This window comes from Pristiophorus japonicus, chromosome 16, assembly GCF_044704955.1.
Source record: "Pristiophorus japonicus isolate sPriJap1 chromosome 16, sPriJap1.hap1, whole genome shotgun sequence".
In the NCBI taxonomy this organism is placed as follows: Eukaryota; Metazoa; Chordata; class Chondrichthyes; family Pristiophoridae; genus Pristiophorus; species Pristiophorus japonicus.
Genome location: NC_091992.1, coordinates 80,296,583 through 80,314,893, shown reverse-complemented (window position 1 = coordinate 80,314,893; position 18,311 = coordinate 80,296,583). Strand labels below are relative to the sequence as shown.

The 18,311-nt window shown below is 46.1% G+C and overlaps 1 protein-coding gene across 4 annotated transcripts in view; it reads right to left on the bottom strand.

Moving 5' to 3' along the window:
- Positions 1-7,864: 7,864 nt before the first annotated feature.
- Positions 7,865-18,311, bottom strand: part of tsen54 (TSEN54 tRNA splicing endonuclease subunit) — a 103,674-nt gene continuing 93,227 nt past the window's right edge. For all 4 annotated transcript variants that reach the window (XM_070857498.1, XM_070857499.1, XM_070857497.1 and 1 more), the window contains 3 exons: positions 17,136-17,196; positions 11,792-11,908; positions 7,865-10,003 (listed from right to left, as the gene is read on the bottom strand). In XM_070857498.1, coding sequence (XP_070713599.1) covers positions 9,853-10,003; positions 11,792-11,908; positions 17,136-17,196 — 329 coding nt within the window. In that variant the 3' untranslated portion in view covers positions 7,865-9,852. The remainder of the gene's footprint in view (positions 10,004-11,791; positions 11,909-17,135; positions 17,197-18,311) is intronic.

Genomic DNA, 18,311 nt, shown 5'->3' with positions numbered 1-18,311 from the left:
TTGTTGGAGCATAACAATTTGCGTGCTCTATCAAAAGCCCTTTCCTGGCTGTCCCCCCAGACCCATTTGCGACCTTTGCGTAGGAGCACGTGTAGCGGCTCTAACAGCATGCTCAATTTGGGAAGAAAGTTACCAAAATAGTTCAGGAGCTCCAGGAACGAACGCAGCTCCGTCTTGTTACGGGGTCTGGGTGCTCTCTGGAACGTTTCCGTTTTGGACGCAGTAAGTCTGATCCCGTCTGCTGCTATCCTCGCTGTGGCTGAGCAAATCCCGAATGGACATCTGTTGTTCTCAAACAACCCCTTGTGTATCGTGATAGTGGTCAGCTTCTTCGACTCACTCGCCAGCTCCTGGGTCATGTAAGCTGAGGTCAGATCCAATTTTGAAAAAAGTTTGCCACTGGATAGCATCGCAAAGAGGTCCTCCGCTCTCGGTAGAGGGTACTGGTCTTGGAGTGACACCCGATTGATGGTGGCCTTGTAATTACCACATATCCTGACCAACCCATCCGCCTTGAGCACCGGCACAATCGGGCTCACCCAATCACTGAATTCGATGCCTTCCCTCAGCAGGCGGTCCAATTCACCTTCTATCTTTTCCCGCATCACGTACGGCATCGCTCTGGCCTTGTGGTGTACTGGCCTGGCGTCCGGGTTTATGTGAATCACTACCTTGGTCCCCATGAACGTGCCAATGCCGGGTTGAAATAGTGAGTCAAATTTGTCCAGGACTTGTGAGCATGATATTCGTTCCACAGAAGAAATTGCATTGACATCGCCCCATTTCCAGTTCATGACAGCAAGCCAACTCCTCCCCAATAGTGCAGGACCGTCCCCCGGGACAATCCAGAGTGGCACCTTGTTCTCCGAATCTTTGTGGGTCACGACTACCATGGCGCTGCCTAGCACCGGAATGATCTCCTTTGTATATGTCCGTAGCTGTGCGTCAATCGGCAATAATTTTGGCCTCCTGGCCTTGGACGCCCACAACTTGTCGAACTGTTTGATACTCATCAGGGACTGGCTGGCCCCCGTGTCTAGTTCCATTGATACTGGGATGCCATTGAGGAGCACTTTCATCATTATCGGTGGCGTCCTGGTGTATGAACTGTATATGTGCTCCACATGAACTCGCTGAACTTCAGCTTCCAGCGATTTCCCCCAGTGTCCATTTGGCCTCGTAAGGCTTACGTCAGGCCCGTCCTCCTCGTACATCAACCTGGCTGCAGGCTTCCTGCACATACGCGCCAATTGACCGCTGATGTTGCAGTTTCTGCAGGTATATTGCTGATACCTGTAAGCTCTGGCTGTGTGTTTGCCCCCACACCTCCAACATGAGCCATTGTTGGAAACCAAAAGGTCCATTACCAGTTGATCATCTCTGACTGTCTCTATAACTGTCCTTAAATGCACCATTGGGTGTTGATGGACCCATTACTGGCCGCATTGTCCCTTGCGATTGTCAGCTAGCCATTGTCTCTGTTGAATTCCCCCTTTGGGTTCGACTACATGCTCGGGCATGTCCGATTGCCCCTGTCTGCCTGGAGAACTGTGTGCCGCATTAACAATTTTGACTCCCTGTCCATTTGCTGCATTTAAATGAAGATTTTTGTCAAACATCATTCTGGTCTCTTCCTCCCCTGAGATAAATGTCTGGGCCATCAAAGTCGCCGTTTCCAGGGTCAAGTCTTTGGTCTCAATCAGTTTCCTGAAAACCCCAGGGTGCCCGATGCCCTCAATAAAAAAGTCTCACAGCATCTCTGCTCTGCATGCATCTGGGAACTTACATAGGCTCTCCAGTCGCCGGAGGTCTGCCACGAAGTCTGGAACGCTTTGCCCTTCTCGCCGCCGGTACGTGTAAAACCGGTGTCTCGCCATGTGCATGCAGCTCGTCAGTTTAAAGTGTTCCCCGATCAACTTACTGAGCTCTTCAAAAGTCTTGTCCGCCGGCTTCGCTGACGCTAGAAGGTCCTTCATCAGGGAGTACGTCCTGGATCCACAAACCGTCAGGAGATGAGCCCTGCGTTTGTCGGCCGAATCCTGTCCCAGCCATTTCTTAGTGACGAAACTTTGCTGTAGTCTCTCAATAAAATCGTCCCAATCATCACCAACACATTACCTCTAGTCTGTGCTGCTAGTGGCCATTGTAAATCCCAGTTTCTCGTTGCCAATAGTATGTCCTTACTATACAGTACAAATGCACACGAGGCCCATACTAGAGAGAAGGTCACTCTGTGACCAGTAACCTTTATTCGCCAGCACTGAAGTGGAGAAGATGGGTGGAGCTTCCTCTTTTATACCTGAAAGTCCAGGTTAGGAGTGTCTCCCACAAGTTCACCACCTAGTGGTCAGTGTTCTCACGGTGTACAACTTAGGTCAGTTTATACATGGATTACAATGACAGTTGAATACATGACAGGTGTCATATTTAATTATGAATTGAGCTTCCTACCTCATATTCGTTCTATCACAAAGACCACCTATTCCCACCTTCGCAATAACACTCATCTCCACTTCACTCAAATTATCCGCTGCGGAAACCCTCATCCATGCCTTTGTTACCTCTAACCTTGACTATTCCAACCCACTCCTGGCCTTCCTCCCTACTTCTACCTTGCATAAACTTGAGGTCATCCAAAACTCTGCTGCCTATGTACTAACTCGCACCAATTCCCGCTCACCCATCCCCCTGTGCTCGCTGACCTACATTGACTCCCAGTTAAGCAACTCTTCAATTTCAAAATTCTCATCCTTCTTTTCAAATCCCTCCATGGCCTTACTCCTCCTTATCTCTGTAACCGCCTCCAGCCCTAGACCTCTGTGCTCCAACTATTCAGGCCTTTTGAACATCCTCGATTTTAAATGCTCCACCATTGGTGGCTGTCCCATCAGCTGCCTAGGTCCTCAGCTCTGAAATTCCCTCCCTAAATCTCTCCGCCTCTCTACCTCTTTCCTCCTTTAAATACCTACCTCCTCGACCAAGCTTTTGGTCATCTGTCCTAACATCGTCTTATATGGTTCGGTGTCAAATTTATTTTTATATAACACTCCTGTGAAGTGCCATGGGACGGTTTATTACGTTAAAGGCGCTATATAAATGTAAGTTGTTTTTGGAGACAAAGCACTTTCATTTATTTATATAGCACCTTTCCTGATGTGGGGACATCCCAAAGTGCTTCACAGCCAATGAACCGCTTTTGAAGTGGTTGTAATGTCGGGAAAGTGGTTATAATGTAGAGAAACACACAGCTAATTGGCACACAGCAAGATCCCATGAGCAGCAATGAGATAAATAGCTGTTTGGTGATGTTGGTTGAAAGATAAATGTTGGCCTGGACACCAACAGAACTCTTTGCTTTTTCTCAAATAGTACAATGGGATCTTTTACCCATATCTTGCTCAGCAAATGTACTCAAAATTCTCGCACTTGATAAAAGCAGGGGCATAGCCTACTTTTACAGGTGTAAGAGTTTAAAAACATACAAAAATATAATAAAATTAAATTTAAAAAACATATTTTTAAAAACCATAATTAAAAAAACTTTTTTAAAAACTCTGAACTTTTTTTTCCCTCGAAGATATTTATTAACTTTAATTTTAATTATGCAAGGTGTGTTTTTTAATTTTTATTATGTTGTTTAGTGTGTTTGTTTTTTTTTCATTAATAGCAATGAGAACTCATAGATATGGAGTTCCCATTGCTATTAATGGGAAAGCTGTGGAATATTGTACCTGATTGGCTGAGCAGTCACACGTGACTGCACCTTCTGCGTGGGAACCTGGAGGACGGGAGCGCGCTTCACAGCGCGGGAAGAGAAGGCCTCCCCACCAGAATCCCACGCTCCTCTGGGACCACCAGCTACTTTCGTAGAAATGTTTCAGGTCAGAGGCAATTGCCTGCGAGAAGCCTCCGACCACAATTTCAGCCCCATTATCTGGTCATTATCACGTTGCTGTTTGTGGGAGCTTGCTGTGTGCAAATTGGCTGCCGTATTTTCTACATTACAACAGTGACTACACTCCAAAAGTACTTCATTGGCTGTAAAGCGCTTTGAGACATCCGGTGGTCATGAAAGGCTCTGTATAAATACAAGTCTTTCTTTAGTGGTAGCACTCTGCTTCAGAAGGTTGGGGGCTCAAATCTCGCTCCAGAGACTTGACCAAAAAAATCTAGTCTGCCACTTCAGTTAGAGGGAGTTCTTCTTCTTAGGCGGTCCCTCGTATCGAGGATGACTTGCTTCCACACCAAAGAGGAATGAGTTTACAGGTGTTTCAATGAAGGACCTGATATTCCAGATCCCGAACTGCATGTTGTAGGGTGGAAGATACCTGTGTGTGGATTTTTTTAACGTGTGATGGCTATTGCACACCAGCCACCACACGGGCTTGATTAATCCAGTGGCAAGGATTAACCAAGACTGGAGACCTGCTCTGCTGCACGGACCTAGTGCGCACACATATTGCAGCATGGGCTGGCTTATGCTGCCCCAGGGCCCTCACCTCAACTGGGCCCTGAACTCATGAGAGGAGGCTGCACTATTGGAGGTGCCACCTTTTGTCTGAGACATTAAATCGAAGCCCCATCTGCTCTCTCAGGTGGACATAAAGGATGCCACAACACTTTCTATACACGTTTCAAGATATAATGACCAGCCTGCATTTTCTACTGCTGCACTCGGGACACCCGTGATTTTAGTTTTAATTTGTTCCGAGATGTGGCCGTCGCTGGCAAGGTCAGCATTTATTGCCCATCCCGACCTGCCCTCGAGAAGGTGATGCTGAGCTACGTTCTTGAACCGCTGCAGTCCTTATGGTGAAGGTACTCCCACAGTGCTGTTAGTGAGGGAGTTTGATGCCAGGTGGTCTGTCTGGTTTTATTCTTAATATTGTTTCTTGTAGCGGTTTGTAACAACTGAGTGGCTCGTTAGGCCATTTCAGAGGGCAGTTAAGTGTCAACTAGATTGCTGTGGGTCTGGAGTCACATATAGGCCAGACCGGATAAGGGCGGCAGATTTCCTTCCCTAAAGGACATTAGTGAACCAGATGGGTTTTCACTGTAGCTTCATGGTCAACATTTTTATTCCAGATTTTATTTAATTAACTAAAAAAGTTGCCTTGGTGGGATTTGAACTCAAGTTTCCATATTATTAGTCGAAGCCTCTGAATTAGTAGTACTATAACTTAACCACTAAGCTACTGTTCCCGTCCATTGATTAACCCATTCATTTTAATCACAGGTTGGTAAGCGCAGAGTGAAAAACCCCAGCTATTATTTTTCTGCCCTAGTTTAGATCAAATGTGAGTAGCAAGCTTTTGCAAATTCAGCGAGATTGGAGCTGTTCAAAGCAGAACTGGGTGAGTTACAATACAAAGTGCCTTTTTGTGACAGATTTCCTTTGAGTACTGAATGTAGCACATCTTTGGTCTACTTACAGTTGAATTCCATCAACGTCGACATGTGGTCATTTGGTCACGAGTCTCTCAGACTAGTCACAGGAAAGACCGGCTGTCCGGGTTTACTACCCAAGCATCCCACAACTGGGAGAAATCCTCTGGCAGACTCTTGTCAATCACAGCCAAAAGGACTATTGCTGGGTAGCCTTATATGTCAAAGATGATTTCTCCATTCTTATTGCTGCATCCCACCCTAGTTTGGGCCATAAGTCACTTTTTTGGAGAGAGAGAGAGCTTTTGGCTTAGTGGTAGCGTTTCCACCTCTTGAGTTAGATGCTCCAGGGTCCGAACCCCTCTCCAGACAGTCCCTGCGAGTGGAGACCAAGCTCCAGCTCTTGAATTTTGGGTTAACATCCAGATACGTTCCCTCATGAGTGCTAATTACTCCCCCCTCATTGTATGGGATTTGGGAGCCCATAAAATCCTCCCGTCGTAAGGACTAACCGCCCTATGAGCTGGTCAATGTCTGCTCTTGTTGACAAGAGGCTCCCAAAGCAAGGGCTCTACTTGGAACTCCTTCACGGCAAGCGAGCCAAAGGTGGGCAGAGGAAACGTTACAAGGATACCCTCAAAGCCTCCCTGAGAAAGTGCAACATCCCCACCGACATCTGGGAGTCCCTGGCCAAAGACCACCCTAAATAGAGGAAGTGCATTCGGGAGGGCGCTGAGCACCTCGAGTCTCATCACCGAGAGCATGCAGAAATCAAGCGCAGGCAGCGGAAAGAGCGTGCGGCAACCAATCCCACCCAGCCTTACCCTCAACGATTATCTGTCCCCCCTGTGACAGGGACTGTGGTTCTCATATTGGACTGTTCAGCCACCCAAGGACTCATTTTTAGAGTGGAAGCAAGTCTTCCTCGATTCCGAGGGACTGCCTATGATGATGATGGTGAGCTGGTATAAAGATGGGCGTAGAAATGGAAAGAGCATTCACGCCCACGCCTGTCAGACTGTTGATCGGCTTGAGAGTCCTTTCACTACTTCACACTGTTCTACAACAATCTTTGCATACTTGCAGGATGTTCCACTGGACGGAATCTGTGTCAGTGTCTTTTGTGCAGTTCGGTGAATCTGAGGGCTATGAACGATATTGAGTCTTGTTTGTTTACAGCTTATCGTTCAAGGGAAACTTTAGTTGTACCTTCACCATACTGATGTGCACCTGCCCCCAGAAATGACTCTCAGTCATCTAGACCACCACGGGGTTGAGTTGGTTTCCGCGCTTAGTTGTAGGAAAGTTCCTGCACTCCCTGTACCCAAACTCCCAATTGCCCATGCCATTGAGCAAAATTGGACCTGCATCAAAGGCCCAAGGAATGGGCTTATAGGGTCATCACTGTTGGGACAGATTTGGCTACATTGAATGAAAGAGCTTTAAAGAAAAATAAAAGACTTGCCTTTGTATAGCGCCTTTCACCTCAGGGAATCCCAAAGCGCTTCAGTCATTTAAGTACTTACTGAAGTGTAATCATTGTTGTAATATATTAAAACCGCTAACAATTGCACAACGTGACACTCACCATGAGCAAGGACTCAGAAAATCTACCGTAAAAATCTAAAAACTGAATACACAAGTTCATCCTCCTCTGCCCTTGCTGTGTGTGCGCGCGCGCGGGCTGCTGCAGCCGCTGTCTCTCGCGGCCACCGCTGACGTTGGGAACGGGGGCAGTGCCGACACCGGGTTCCAGGCACAGAACGCAGCCCGGAGAGTGCGTTCCAAAACCCCGGAGCTAGACAATCTACTCCTCGAGGGCACCTGCACCCACTCCCAGTACGGCATTCGTCCCTCCGCGATTACAGTCCGGGGAAGTACATGCATGCTGGCAACGCGATCCCTTTTCTTCTGCAGAAACGATTGTCGCACATGAACTGTTTGTCTCGGACGTTCTCACATTGAAACCACTCAGAACTCGTCTTGCAATTAGTTACTTCAGATGCAGCGACTGACTATTAAGTAGGCGATCACTAACATACCCGTGGGAATTTTGATTTCCAATGAGTTGTTAAATATATATACAAATATTAACTTTAAAATGTAAACTCGCCCAATCGGAAAATTCGAGCGATCCGGATAAACGAGTTTCCTGTAGTGTCATTGGTAGATGGGGTCTTGGTTTTGCATCTCATCTGAAGGTCGGCATGTCCGACAATGCAGCACTTTCTCAGTACTGCACGGGAGTGTCAGCCGAGATTTTGTGCTCAAGTCTCTGGAGTGAGGCTTGAAGCCACAACCGTCTGACTCAAAGACAAGAGTGCTGCTGAGCTGCGGCTGACAATTGGCGACTGAATTTCTAGAGTTAAGAGAGTTAATGCTGGTGGATCAGGAATGCCTTTGGTTAAAAAAAAACTCCTTCAGGTTATACAGGGTAAAAAAATTAAAAGGGTAAAGCCCACAACATTATTGTTCATTGATTCATTTATTGTATTATGGCAAATTGTGGTCTTATGTCTTGAAGTAGCTGAATGCCAGAATGCAAAGAAATCAAATACATTTGAACAGAGTAGAGGCAGTGAACTCAAAGCATGCTGGCAGCGTTATGTGGTTGACATGTCAAATCTAAAGTGAGTATCAACATACATACAATTTGAGTGAGTGAAACCTGGTGCATGGAAGACGTTGAGAGACAGAGGTGTCTCAGACAACTGGTGAGGTGGAAAAGTCAGCAGAGGCAGAGGAATTAGGCAGTGCTCTCTGTCTGAGAGCAGAGTACAGTGCAGGGGAGATCGGTATGGAATTATACTTCTATCCTGCCATAGATCTTTCGCTGCACTGCAGCCTTTATTCAACAATCAATCACTGTAAAACCTCCGACTTATATTAAAACAAACTCTTGCTTCCTATGAAGCAATCGCTACATTTTGCTATTTCCTCCCCCCTGTTAATTGTTTAAAAACTCACTTCTAAAATTTGCCCCAGTAACAATCGCCATGCGATTTTATTTCAATCACAGTATGTGAAACTTTATTGTTCAAAAGAAGGAGTATTATAAAAAGCAATAAAAAACAAATATCGGTTAATGGGAAACTCCAGTCAATCCTCTCCTCCTGCTCCTCATCCTTCCCCAAACTGCCTGGACATGCTGAGTTAATACTCAGTAGCCATCAAAGCCCCCGATTAAAGTCGTCCCAAGCTAAAAGGAAATCCAGATGTAGTAAAAGCTACAGAAACAATGCTCTTAGAAAATTTGGCAACATGGGGACTGCCCTGTTGTTGCCGAGATAGAAACAGTTTTATGAAACACCTTTGTACATGTGTGAGGGATTATCAGGTGGACCCATGATGATTACTCAGCACTAATATGGAGCAGAAGGACTGGTTGACACGGCTGCAGAAATGTTGGCCGGGATTTTGCGGAGGGCATGACGGAGTACCGCCTTTGAAATGGACAGCAAGTTCGGGATTTCCACACGCGCTAAATCCCAAACTTGCAATCCATCAAGTTCCGACTTGACAGATAATCCGCACTGGCATTGAAATCCTAATTGTTGCCGCAGAGTTGGGCTAACTGCTCAGTCATTACCACTTAAAATGTTACCGCTGGTGCAGACAGCCTGTTTAATGGTCATTGGTTATCTCCAGACTTTGACACTTAAACAGGATTTAGAAAAAAGAATCAGTTCAGCCATGAGTATTATTGCATTATATGATAATATTGTTATATTGCGAGGGCTCCACAAGCAATGTTACTTTCTCCCTTTTACCAGACTGGAACCAGCTGGCCAAGTGACTTGCTCACTGGCCTTTACCCATGTTTGAGTCACTGTAAGGTGCACAATCTGGTTGCAGCACCGCCTCACATAATCCACAGGTTCGCTTCCGCACACGGAGCAGCCCTGGGATCCCTGGGCCACTGCGTTGCGCACAACTCTGCAGTGTCTGACAGCAAACTTTTCGTTTGGGGCCTCGCAACAGGCAAGTGTGCATTGGGTTCGGACGCTGGTGGCGTATTCCTGAATTCATTTTGCATTTAAAACGAGCCATTTTATTTTGGGCTTTTCTCTTCCTCGCAGGGCGATGGTAGGCAACCGATTCTGTATCTGGCCTGGCCTTTTGAGGGTGCCAATTAGAATTTTTGAGCAGGATAACAATACGCTGTCTTTTCGCAGGGAGTAAGGGGAGGGCTCTGGGGTTTCCATTTAAAGCTAGAACACTTTGTTCAAACAGAGGGCGTTTCCCTGTCAGAGAGATTAAAATGCTGTTTGGCGAGCTCCTTTGCACATGATTGCAATCTCAGCAACAGTTTTGTTGCTCTGCCAAATCCTCTACAACAGCAGAAGGAGACTAGAGTCTTCTGACGATCGATTGTAACCGATGCCTCCTAACCCCAAAGTCTGTGACCAGAACATCCCTGAGTGTGTGTGCCCATGGAACAGCCAGCCGGCCAAGCCTCCGACAGGGTCAGTGGCAGACATCCACGGGCAGTTTGAATTCCTTGAAGGTGTAGAAGGAGATATCTCCACTGTCCACCACAGCAAACACGACAGGAACTTCACCGCTCTGGAAGGCTAGCTTCTTCATAGCCCGCAGGTCTGGCACCGGCCCATCAAAGCTGCAGATACGTCAGGCCAAAGGAGGAAAGATTAGAAAGGAAAAAAATTGCATTTCTATAGCACCTTTCACGATCTCAAATGTCCCATAAGAACGTAAGAATTAGGAGCAGGAGTAGGCCATGCGGCCCTCCCGAGCCTGCTCCACCGTTCAATAAGAGCATGGCTAATCTTCTACCTCAACTTCACTTTCCTACACTATCCACATAATTCTGGATTCACTTAATATCGCAAAGCACTTCACAGCCAATTAATTACTTTTGAAGTGTTGTCACGATTATGATGTGGGAAACACAGCAGCCAATTTGCGCACAGCAAGCTCCCACAAACAGCAATGTGATAATGACCAGAGTGTCTGTTTCTAGTGATATTACTTGAGGGATAAATATTTGGTCAGGACACCGCAGAGAACTCTTCTGCTTTTCTTCGAAATAGTGCTGTGGGGGAAGATGGGGCCGCGGTTTAACGTCTCATCCAAATGATGGCACCTCCGACAGTGCAGCACTCCTCAGCACTGCACTGAGTGCCAGCCTAGATTTTTGTGCTCAAGTCTCTGGAGTGGGGCTTGATCCCACGGCCTTCTGACTCAAGAGGCGAGAGTGCTGCCCACTGAGCCACGGATAACACATTAAGAACTAGGAAGCTTAATGCTGAGCAAAGATGTCAAGCTTCATGATAACCAAGGCAAGGAAAATATCCAATTGTGATATACAGGTAGTTGTAACAATAAGAGAAAGCGGTGCTTTAGACTGAGGACACATCGTCTGTGCTGGAACTCCTCCCCTTGCACTAAGCTTCAAGATCAGCAGGTATATGTGAGGAGAGATATTACAGGGAAAGGACAAGGAAATGGAGTTCGGAAGCTCCAGATGAAGACCACCACCAACACATGCACGATGGGCCGAATGGCCTCCTTTTGTGTGCTGGCATTTATTGGATTCTATGGAAGCAGAATTTTAATTCTGGATCAAAAGGGGGAAAAAAAATTATTATCTGTTCTTCGAACTAGAGTTAAGCCAGAAGCAGACTTCCCATGACCAAACTTCATTTTAGAGGCTGGAGCCCAGCTCTCAAGCAGAGTTTTTGGTCGGGAGGTAAGCCAGAATGCAGAATCTGGATTCTAGATACTAATCAAATTATTGGTCCTGGCTATTTTATATTTAGGAGTACAGCTCATGGGAATCAGATGTAGATTTGGTTGCAATTATTGGCAAGTGTACAGATAAACACATTACATGGCTGAAACATAGAGGAATTTGTACCTTTGCTTAACAGCATTGACAGGTTAGAGAGAACTGGATCATATGTGACTTCAATGGCCAGCAGGTGGCAACAGCAAATGCATCTTGAAAAGGGCTTGCCTTTACCTCAAATAAAGGAGTCTCGACATAATTTATGGTCCATCATGTGGCTTCCCTGCATCGCGCTGCCACAAGACACAAGAATGAAAGGGGGGGGGGGGGGGGGGGCAGGCTCATAATTTAACCCTTTAAGCCCCAATATAATTTCCCCAATTCATGCGCGAGTAGGGATTGTGGGGGAAATCAGATCACCATGGCAATTCCCATGTACCGATTTGTAACTGGATTAAGAACGCATTGGTAGAGGCCTGGGAGCAGCTTGACTACCGACCGTCAAGTTGGTCAGTGGGCTCATAGCACATGAATTCTTTTTAACGCTCGTTTTCAAAAAATATTTTACATTTATACGGCGCCTTTAACACAAGACAAACAACCCCAAGGCTCGTCACGGAGGTGTAGTCAAAAACTCGGCACCAGACTGCGCTATACCTGCAAATACACATTCTTGAAAAGGGTTTCCCAGGGTGCGTTTTGCGGAATTCTGCCACAGTATCGGCCTGGTACACATCGAAGGAGATCTTGACATTCTCAGGGGCTTCCTGCAACCTGAGCAGCACAGTTGGAAAAAGATAAGCTCACACACATCAATTAGAAAGAAAAGAACTTGCATTTATATAGCGTCTTTCATGATCTCAGGACATCCCAAAGCGCTTTACTGCCAAGTTGGAACTTTCCATGTATAGTCACTGTTGTAATCTAGGGAAATGCAGCAGGCAATTTTCACACTGCAAGGTCCCACAAACAGTAACAAGACAATGACCTGATCATCTCTTTTTAGTGATGTTGGTCGAGGGATGAATATTGGAGAACTCTCCTGCTCCTCTTCGAATAATGCCATGGGATCTTTTACGTCGACCTGAGGAGGCCTCAGTTTAATGTCACATCCGAAAGATGGCACCTCCAACAGTGCACCACTCCGTCAGCACTGCACTGGGAGTGTCAGCCTGGATTATGTGCTCAAGTGTCTGGAGTGGGATTTGCAACCACAACCTTCTGACTCAGGGACACGAGTGCTTCAAAAAGCAGTGACAAAGAACAATGACCTTAATAGAGTCTCGTAGTCTATGGGTTACAAGATGGGTTAGAATGAAGAAGTCCTTCAGCCCATCTTACCTCAACCTTCCAGAATAGCAAACCCCACCATCTGCCCATTACAGCATTCAGTTGTTTCTCAAATCAGACCAGTATCCTGGCCTCAAGCACCTGTACCAGCCACCTGTTCGAGTTGCTCATCACCCTCTGTAAAAAAAAAACTTCCTCGAGTTTGCTCCATATTTACCCCTTTGCAGTCCTGAGCATGTGTCCTTTTCTAACTGAAAGTATTGCTGCACATTTACATCCTCCATCCCATGTCTGTGAGCCAAAATGCCTGAGCTTATTTAGCTCCGTTCCCTTCTGCACTGCCTCGATGGCCCAGATAACCCTCTTGTCTACCACACACCATCAACAATAGCCCCTTTAACGTACACAGACATGCCAAGACAAAAAGGTTGTGGTTACAGAAAAAGTCATCAGTAAAATGGATGCCGAGCCAAAGAAGCAGATATTAGGAGCGGTGACCAAAAGCTTGGTTAAAGAGTTGGGTTGTTAGGCGGGTCTTAAAAGAGAAGAGGGAGGTGAAGAGGCAGGAGGCTTTAAGGAAGCAATTCCAGAGTGTGGGTCTTTGATGGTTGAAGGCATAGTCTGCCAATGGTGGAGAAAAGGCAGAGGGATGTTATGCTAAACTTGTATTGAACTTTGGTTAGACCACACTTGGTATACTGTGTGCAATTCTGTTTGCCATATTATAAAAAGGATATGGAGACACTGGAAATGGTGCAAAAAAGATTTTCAAGGATGATACCAGATATGCGAGGTTATACCCTACAGGCTGGGTCTCCTGGGAGGGTTGGCCACCCTACCCATCAGTTTGTGCCGTGATTAGTATTTAAGGGGTCGAAATTCCCTAACACCGCCCGTTACCGCCAGAGAGGGGCGGCTAAGGGCTTACCGTTGGCGGCGAACGGGTTCCTCGACTCACGGTAAATTTAGTTGGGCGGTGGGGGCGACGCCAAGACGTACCGCTGCGCGGCCACCTACGTGGTGACATCATCAAGCACGCAACGCTCTGCGGCGGCTGGGAAATTAGGTGAGTGCGTTGACCTTACCGGCAGGTGTCCGCACAGCCTGGGAAAGGTGGTGGGACATCGGGAATCCCGGGCGGAAGCGTCCAGGGATCAAGGTAAGTGGTTATGTTTATTTTTTTAGCATTTAGGTATTAATGGGGCCAGCGGGGAAGTGTGGGTGTGAGTGAGGGAAATTGTCGGAAACTTTTTTTTCCCCATTTGTTTTTAAACTCGCATGCCGACAGCGGGGAAAACTTGGTCGACCTCCTGACCTCCCACTCTGTTGGCGCCCGAGGATGAGTGTGCAGCCCCACTTTTAGCGCTGCTCTCTCATCTTTGGGCAGAAAAACTGAATTTTGAAGTTTGAGGCGGCACCTCCCGCCTGGTGTTAAAATCAGCACTTCGCCGGTGACACCGCCTCAGAAACGGTGGGACCGAATTTCAACCCCCAAGTGTCTTGATGTCTCACTGAACAGGCTGGGGTTCCTTTCTCTTGAAAAGAAAAGGCTGAGGGGTGACGAAATAGAGATCTTTATAATTAAGAAAGGTTTTGATAGAGTAGACAAAGAGAATGCTTCAAAATCAAAAGGAATTTAGAAGAAACTTCTTTTACCAGAGAGTGATGAGAATGTGGAACTCGCTAAAGCATATGAGGGAGAAGGGAATAGAGGGTTATGCTGTTAGATGAGGAAAGACGTGAGGAGGCTCGTGTGGGTCCTGAACTTAAAGAAAGTCAACTTCGATGGCATGAGACGTGAATTGGCTAGGATAGACTGGCGAATGATACTCAAAGGGTTGACGGTGGATCGGCAATGGCAGACATTTAAAGATCACTTGGATGAACTTCCACAATTGTACATCCCTGTCTGGCGTAAAAATAAAACGAGAAAGGTGGCTCAAACTGTGGCTAACAAGGGAAATTAGGGATAGTGTTAAATCCAAGAAAGAGGCATATAAATTGGCCAGAAAAAGCAGCAAGCCTGAGGACTGGAAATTTAGAATTCAGCAGAGGAGGACAAAGGGTTTAATTGGGAGGGGGAAAATAGAGTATGAGAGTAAGCTTGCAGGGAACATAAAAACTGACTGCAAAAGCTTCTATAGATATGTGAAGAGAAAAAGATTAGTGAAGACTAATGTAGGTCACTTGCAGTCAGAATCAGATGAAGTTATAAAGGGGAACAAAGAAATGGCAGACCAATTGAACAAATACTTTGGTTCTGTCTTCACTAAGGAAGACACAAATAACCTCCCGGAAATACTAGGGGACCGAGGGTCTAGCGAGAAGGAGGAACTGAAGGAAATCCTTATTGGTCAGGAAATTGTGTTAGGGAAATTGATGGGATTAAAGTCCGATAAAACTCCAGGGCCTGATAGTCTGCATTCCAGAGTACTTAAGGAAGTGGCCCTAGAAATAGTGGATGCATTGGTGGTCATTTTCCAACATTCTATAGACTCTGGATCAGTTCCTATGGATTGGAGGGTAGCTAATGTAACCCCACTTTCTAAAAAGGAGGGAAAGAGAAAACAGGGCATTATAGACCAGTTAGCCTGACATCAGTAGTGGAAAAATATTGGAATCAATTATTAAAGATGTAATAGCAGCGCATTTGGAAAGCAGTGACAGGATCGGTCCAAGTCAGCATGGATTTATGAAAGGGAAATCAAGCTCGACAAATCTTCTAGAATTTTTTGAGGATGTAACTAGTAGAGTGGACAAAGGAGAACCAGTGGATGTGGTGTATTTGGACTTTCAAAAGGCTTTTGACAAGGTCCCACACAAGAGATTAGTGTGCAAAATTAAAGCACATGGTATTGGGGGTGATGCATTGACGTGGATAGAGAATTGGTTGGCAGAAGGAAGCAAAGAGTAGGAATAAATGGGTCCTTTTCAGAATGGCAGGCAGTGACTAGTGGGGTACTGCAATGTTCAGTGCTGGGACCCCAGCTATTTACAATATACATTAATGATTTAGATGAAGGAATGGAATGTAATATCTCCAAGTTTGCAGATGACACTAAACTGGGTGGCAGTGTGAGCTGTGAGGAGGATGCAGGGTGACTTGGACAGGTTAGGTGAGTGGGCAAATGCATGGCAGATGCAGTATAATGTAGATAAATGTGAGGTTATCCACTTTGGTGGCAAAAACAAGGCTAAATAATGACAGATTAGGAAAAGGGGACCTGGGTGTCATGGTACATCAGTCATTGAAAGTTGGCATGCAGGTACAGCAGGCGGTGAAGAAGGCAAATGGCATGTTGGCCTTCATAGCAAGAGGATTTGAGTATGGGAGCAGGGACGTGTTACTGCAATGGTACAGGATCTTGGTGAGGGCACACCTTGAATATTATGTACAGTTTTTGTCTCCTACTCGGAGGAAGGACATTCTTGCTATTGAGGGAATGCAGTGAAAGTTCACCAGACTGATTCCCGGGATGGCAGGACTGACATATGAAGAAAGAGTGGATCGACTAGGCTTATATTCACTGGAATTTAGAAGAATGAGAGAGGATCTCATAGTAACATATAACATTCTGACGGGATTGGACAGGTTAGATGCAGGAAGAATGTTCCCGATGTTGGGGAAGTCCAGAACCAGGGGTCACAGTCTAAGGATAAGGGGTAAGCCATTTAGGACCGAGATGTGGAGAAACTTCTTCACTCAGAGAATTGTGAACCTGTGGAATTCTCTACCACAGAAAGTTGTTGAGGCCAGTTTGTTAGATATATTCAAAAGGGAGTTAGATGTGGCCCTTACAGCTAAAAGGATCAAGGGGTATGGAAAGAAAGCAGGAATGGGGTACAGAAGTTGCATGATCAGCCATGATCATATTGAATGGTGCCGGCTCGAAGGGCCGAATGGCCTACTCCTGCACCTATTGTTCCTATTAATGCCAGCATGCTCGTTTCTGTGCCGTATATGCTATGTAATCTTATGGATGCATAGGAGGCCAAAGGCAGAGGAATTGGAAGTACAGGGGCAGGTTGTAGGACTGGAGGAGGTTACAGAGATCGGGAGGGAAAAAGCCATAAAGAGATTTAAACAAGAGGATGAACATGTTAACTTTGAGACTGAGAGACTAGATCTGTGGAGACAGCGCTGATGGATAAAAGGATTTGGCGTGAGATAAGACAGGGGTAGTAAAGTTGAGCATGAGCAGAAGTTTACAGAGGGTGGAGGATGGGAGGCCAGCCAGGAGAGCGTTGGGAAAGTCGAGTCTGGAGGTGACAAAGGCATGGATGAAAGTTTCAGCAGCAGACACTCTGAAGCAGGGGCGGAGGAGGACGATGTTACAGAGGCAGTCTCTCTGATGGGAGAGCATATTGGGTTGGAAGCTCAGCTTGGCTCAGGGTTGAACAGGACGGTGAGGTTGCGAACAGTTTGGTTCAACCCGAGACAATGACTGGGCTGGAGGAGGACTTCAATGGCATGGGCGGAGAGTTTGTAGCGGGGTTGGGGTGAAGATGATTAGAGCGATCCACAATAGGAGTGTCCTCACCATAATGTGACAGCTGTAACCAAATCGCAACCACACAAAGCACCCTGGGTGTGTCTCTGCTGCAACGCCAGGAGATGCATCATTGCAGTAGGCAAAGGATTAAAGTGTCAATAGGGCACAATACATTGCAGGCAGCACAGTTGCAGACGTAATGCTCAGTAACAACTTACCAAGGAGCTCTATCCAAGATGTGTGCAGACTGCATAATGCAAATTTGTTGCTGAAGTTCTCCTTTGTGAGGGGAAGAAAGTAATAGATCAATAAAAAGAAAACAAAAACAACTTGCATTTATATAGCAATTTTCACTATCTCAGGACATCCCAAAGCACTTTACAGCCAATGAACTACTGAAGTGTAGTCACTGTTGTGATGCCAATTTGCACACAGCAAGCTCCCACAAACAGCAATGTGATAATGACCAGATAATCTGCTTTTGGTGATGTTAACTGAGGAATAAATATTGGCCAGGACACCAGGGATCACTCCCCTGCTCTTCTTCGAAATAGTGCCACAGGATCTTTTACGTCCATCCAAGAGGGTAAACTCAGCTTCGTTTTAGCATCTCTTCTAAAAGACAACAGCTCCCGGCAGTGCAGCACTCCCTCATTATCACACTGGAGTGGGACTTTAACCTGACTCAGGCGAGAGTGTAGCAAACTGAGCCATGACTGACAATTGCCTTAGTCTACCCTGTCCTCGAGAACTGCAATGTATCTTTTTGTGGGCTACAATGGCTCTGACTGGCATTAATTTTGGTTACAAACAGTTGAGAAATGGTCTGGCGATTTTTAGCTGTGGTTATCTTTGATGTCTCATATGACTGGCCCCCAGTAGCATGTGGCTGCACGCAAAGCAGTTTATAAATCTCATTTTATGCATCTCAGATTATAGAGATGTTTTATTTGCGTGTTCCCTCCCAGCTCCATCAACTTTGATTGTGGCTTTTTCAATGTGCCCGGGAGACCAAAACTCAAATTACATTAATTTAAAACAGGCGGTGCATACTGGGGATATTTTTTAAAACACAGTTTGGACGTCAAAGTCCCTTCAGCCCACTGCAACATCATCCAACTTGAATATCAACCCTGCTGTTTTCCAATTCGGGCTTTTAACACACAACACTCAACACACAGTAAAGCTGGTTAAACGTCTCATCTTCAAAAGCACCTCCAACAATGCAGCACTCCTCCAGAAGGTTGTGGGTTCAAGTACTGAAGTAGAGGTCAGGACACTGCTAACTGAGCCAAGGTGATACTTTAAAAAGGAAAGATTTTGCTCTCGGGTATAAAAGACAGAAAGTGACCCAGCACTCTATCTGCACTGGCAATCACCTTGGTAATGGTGAT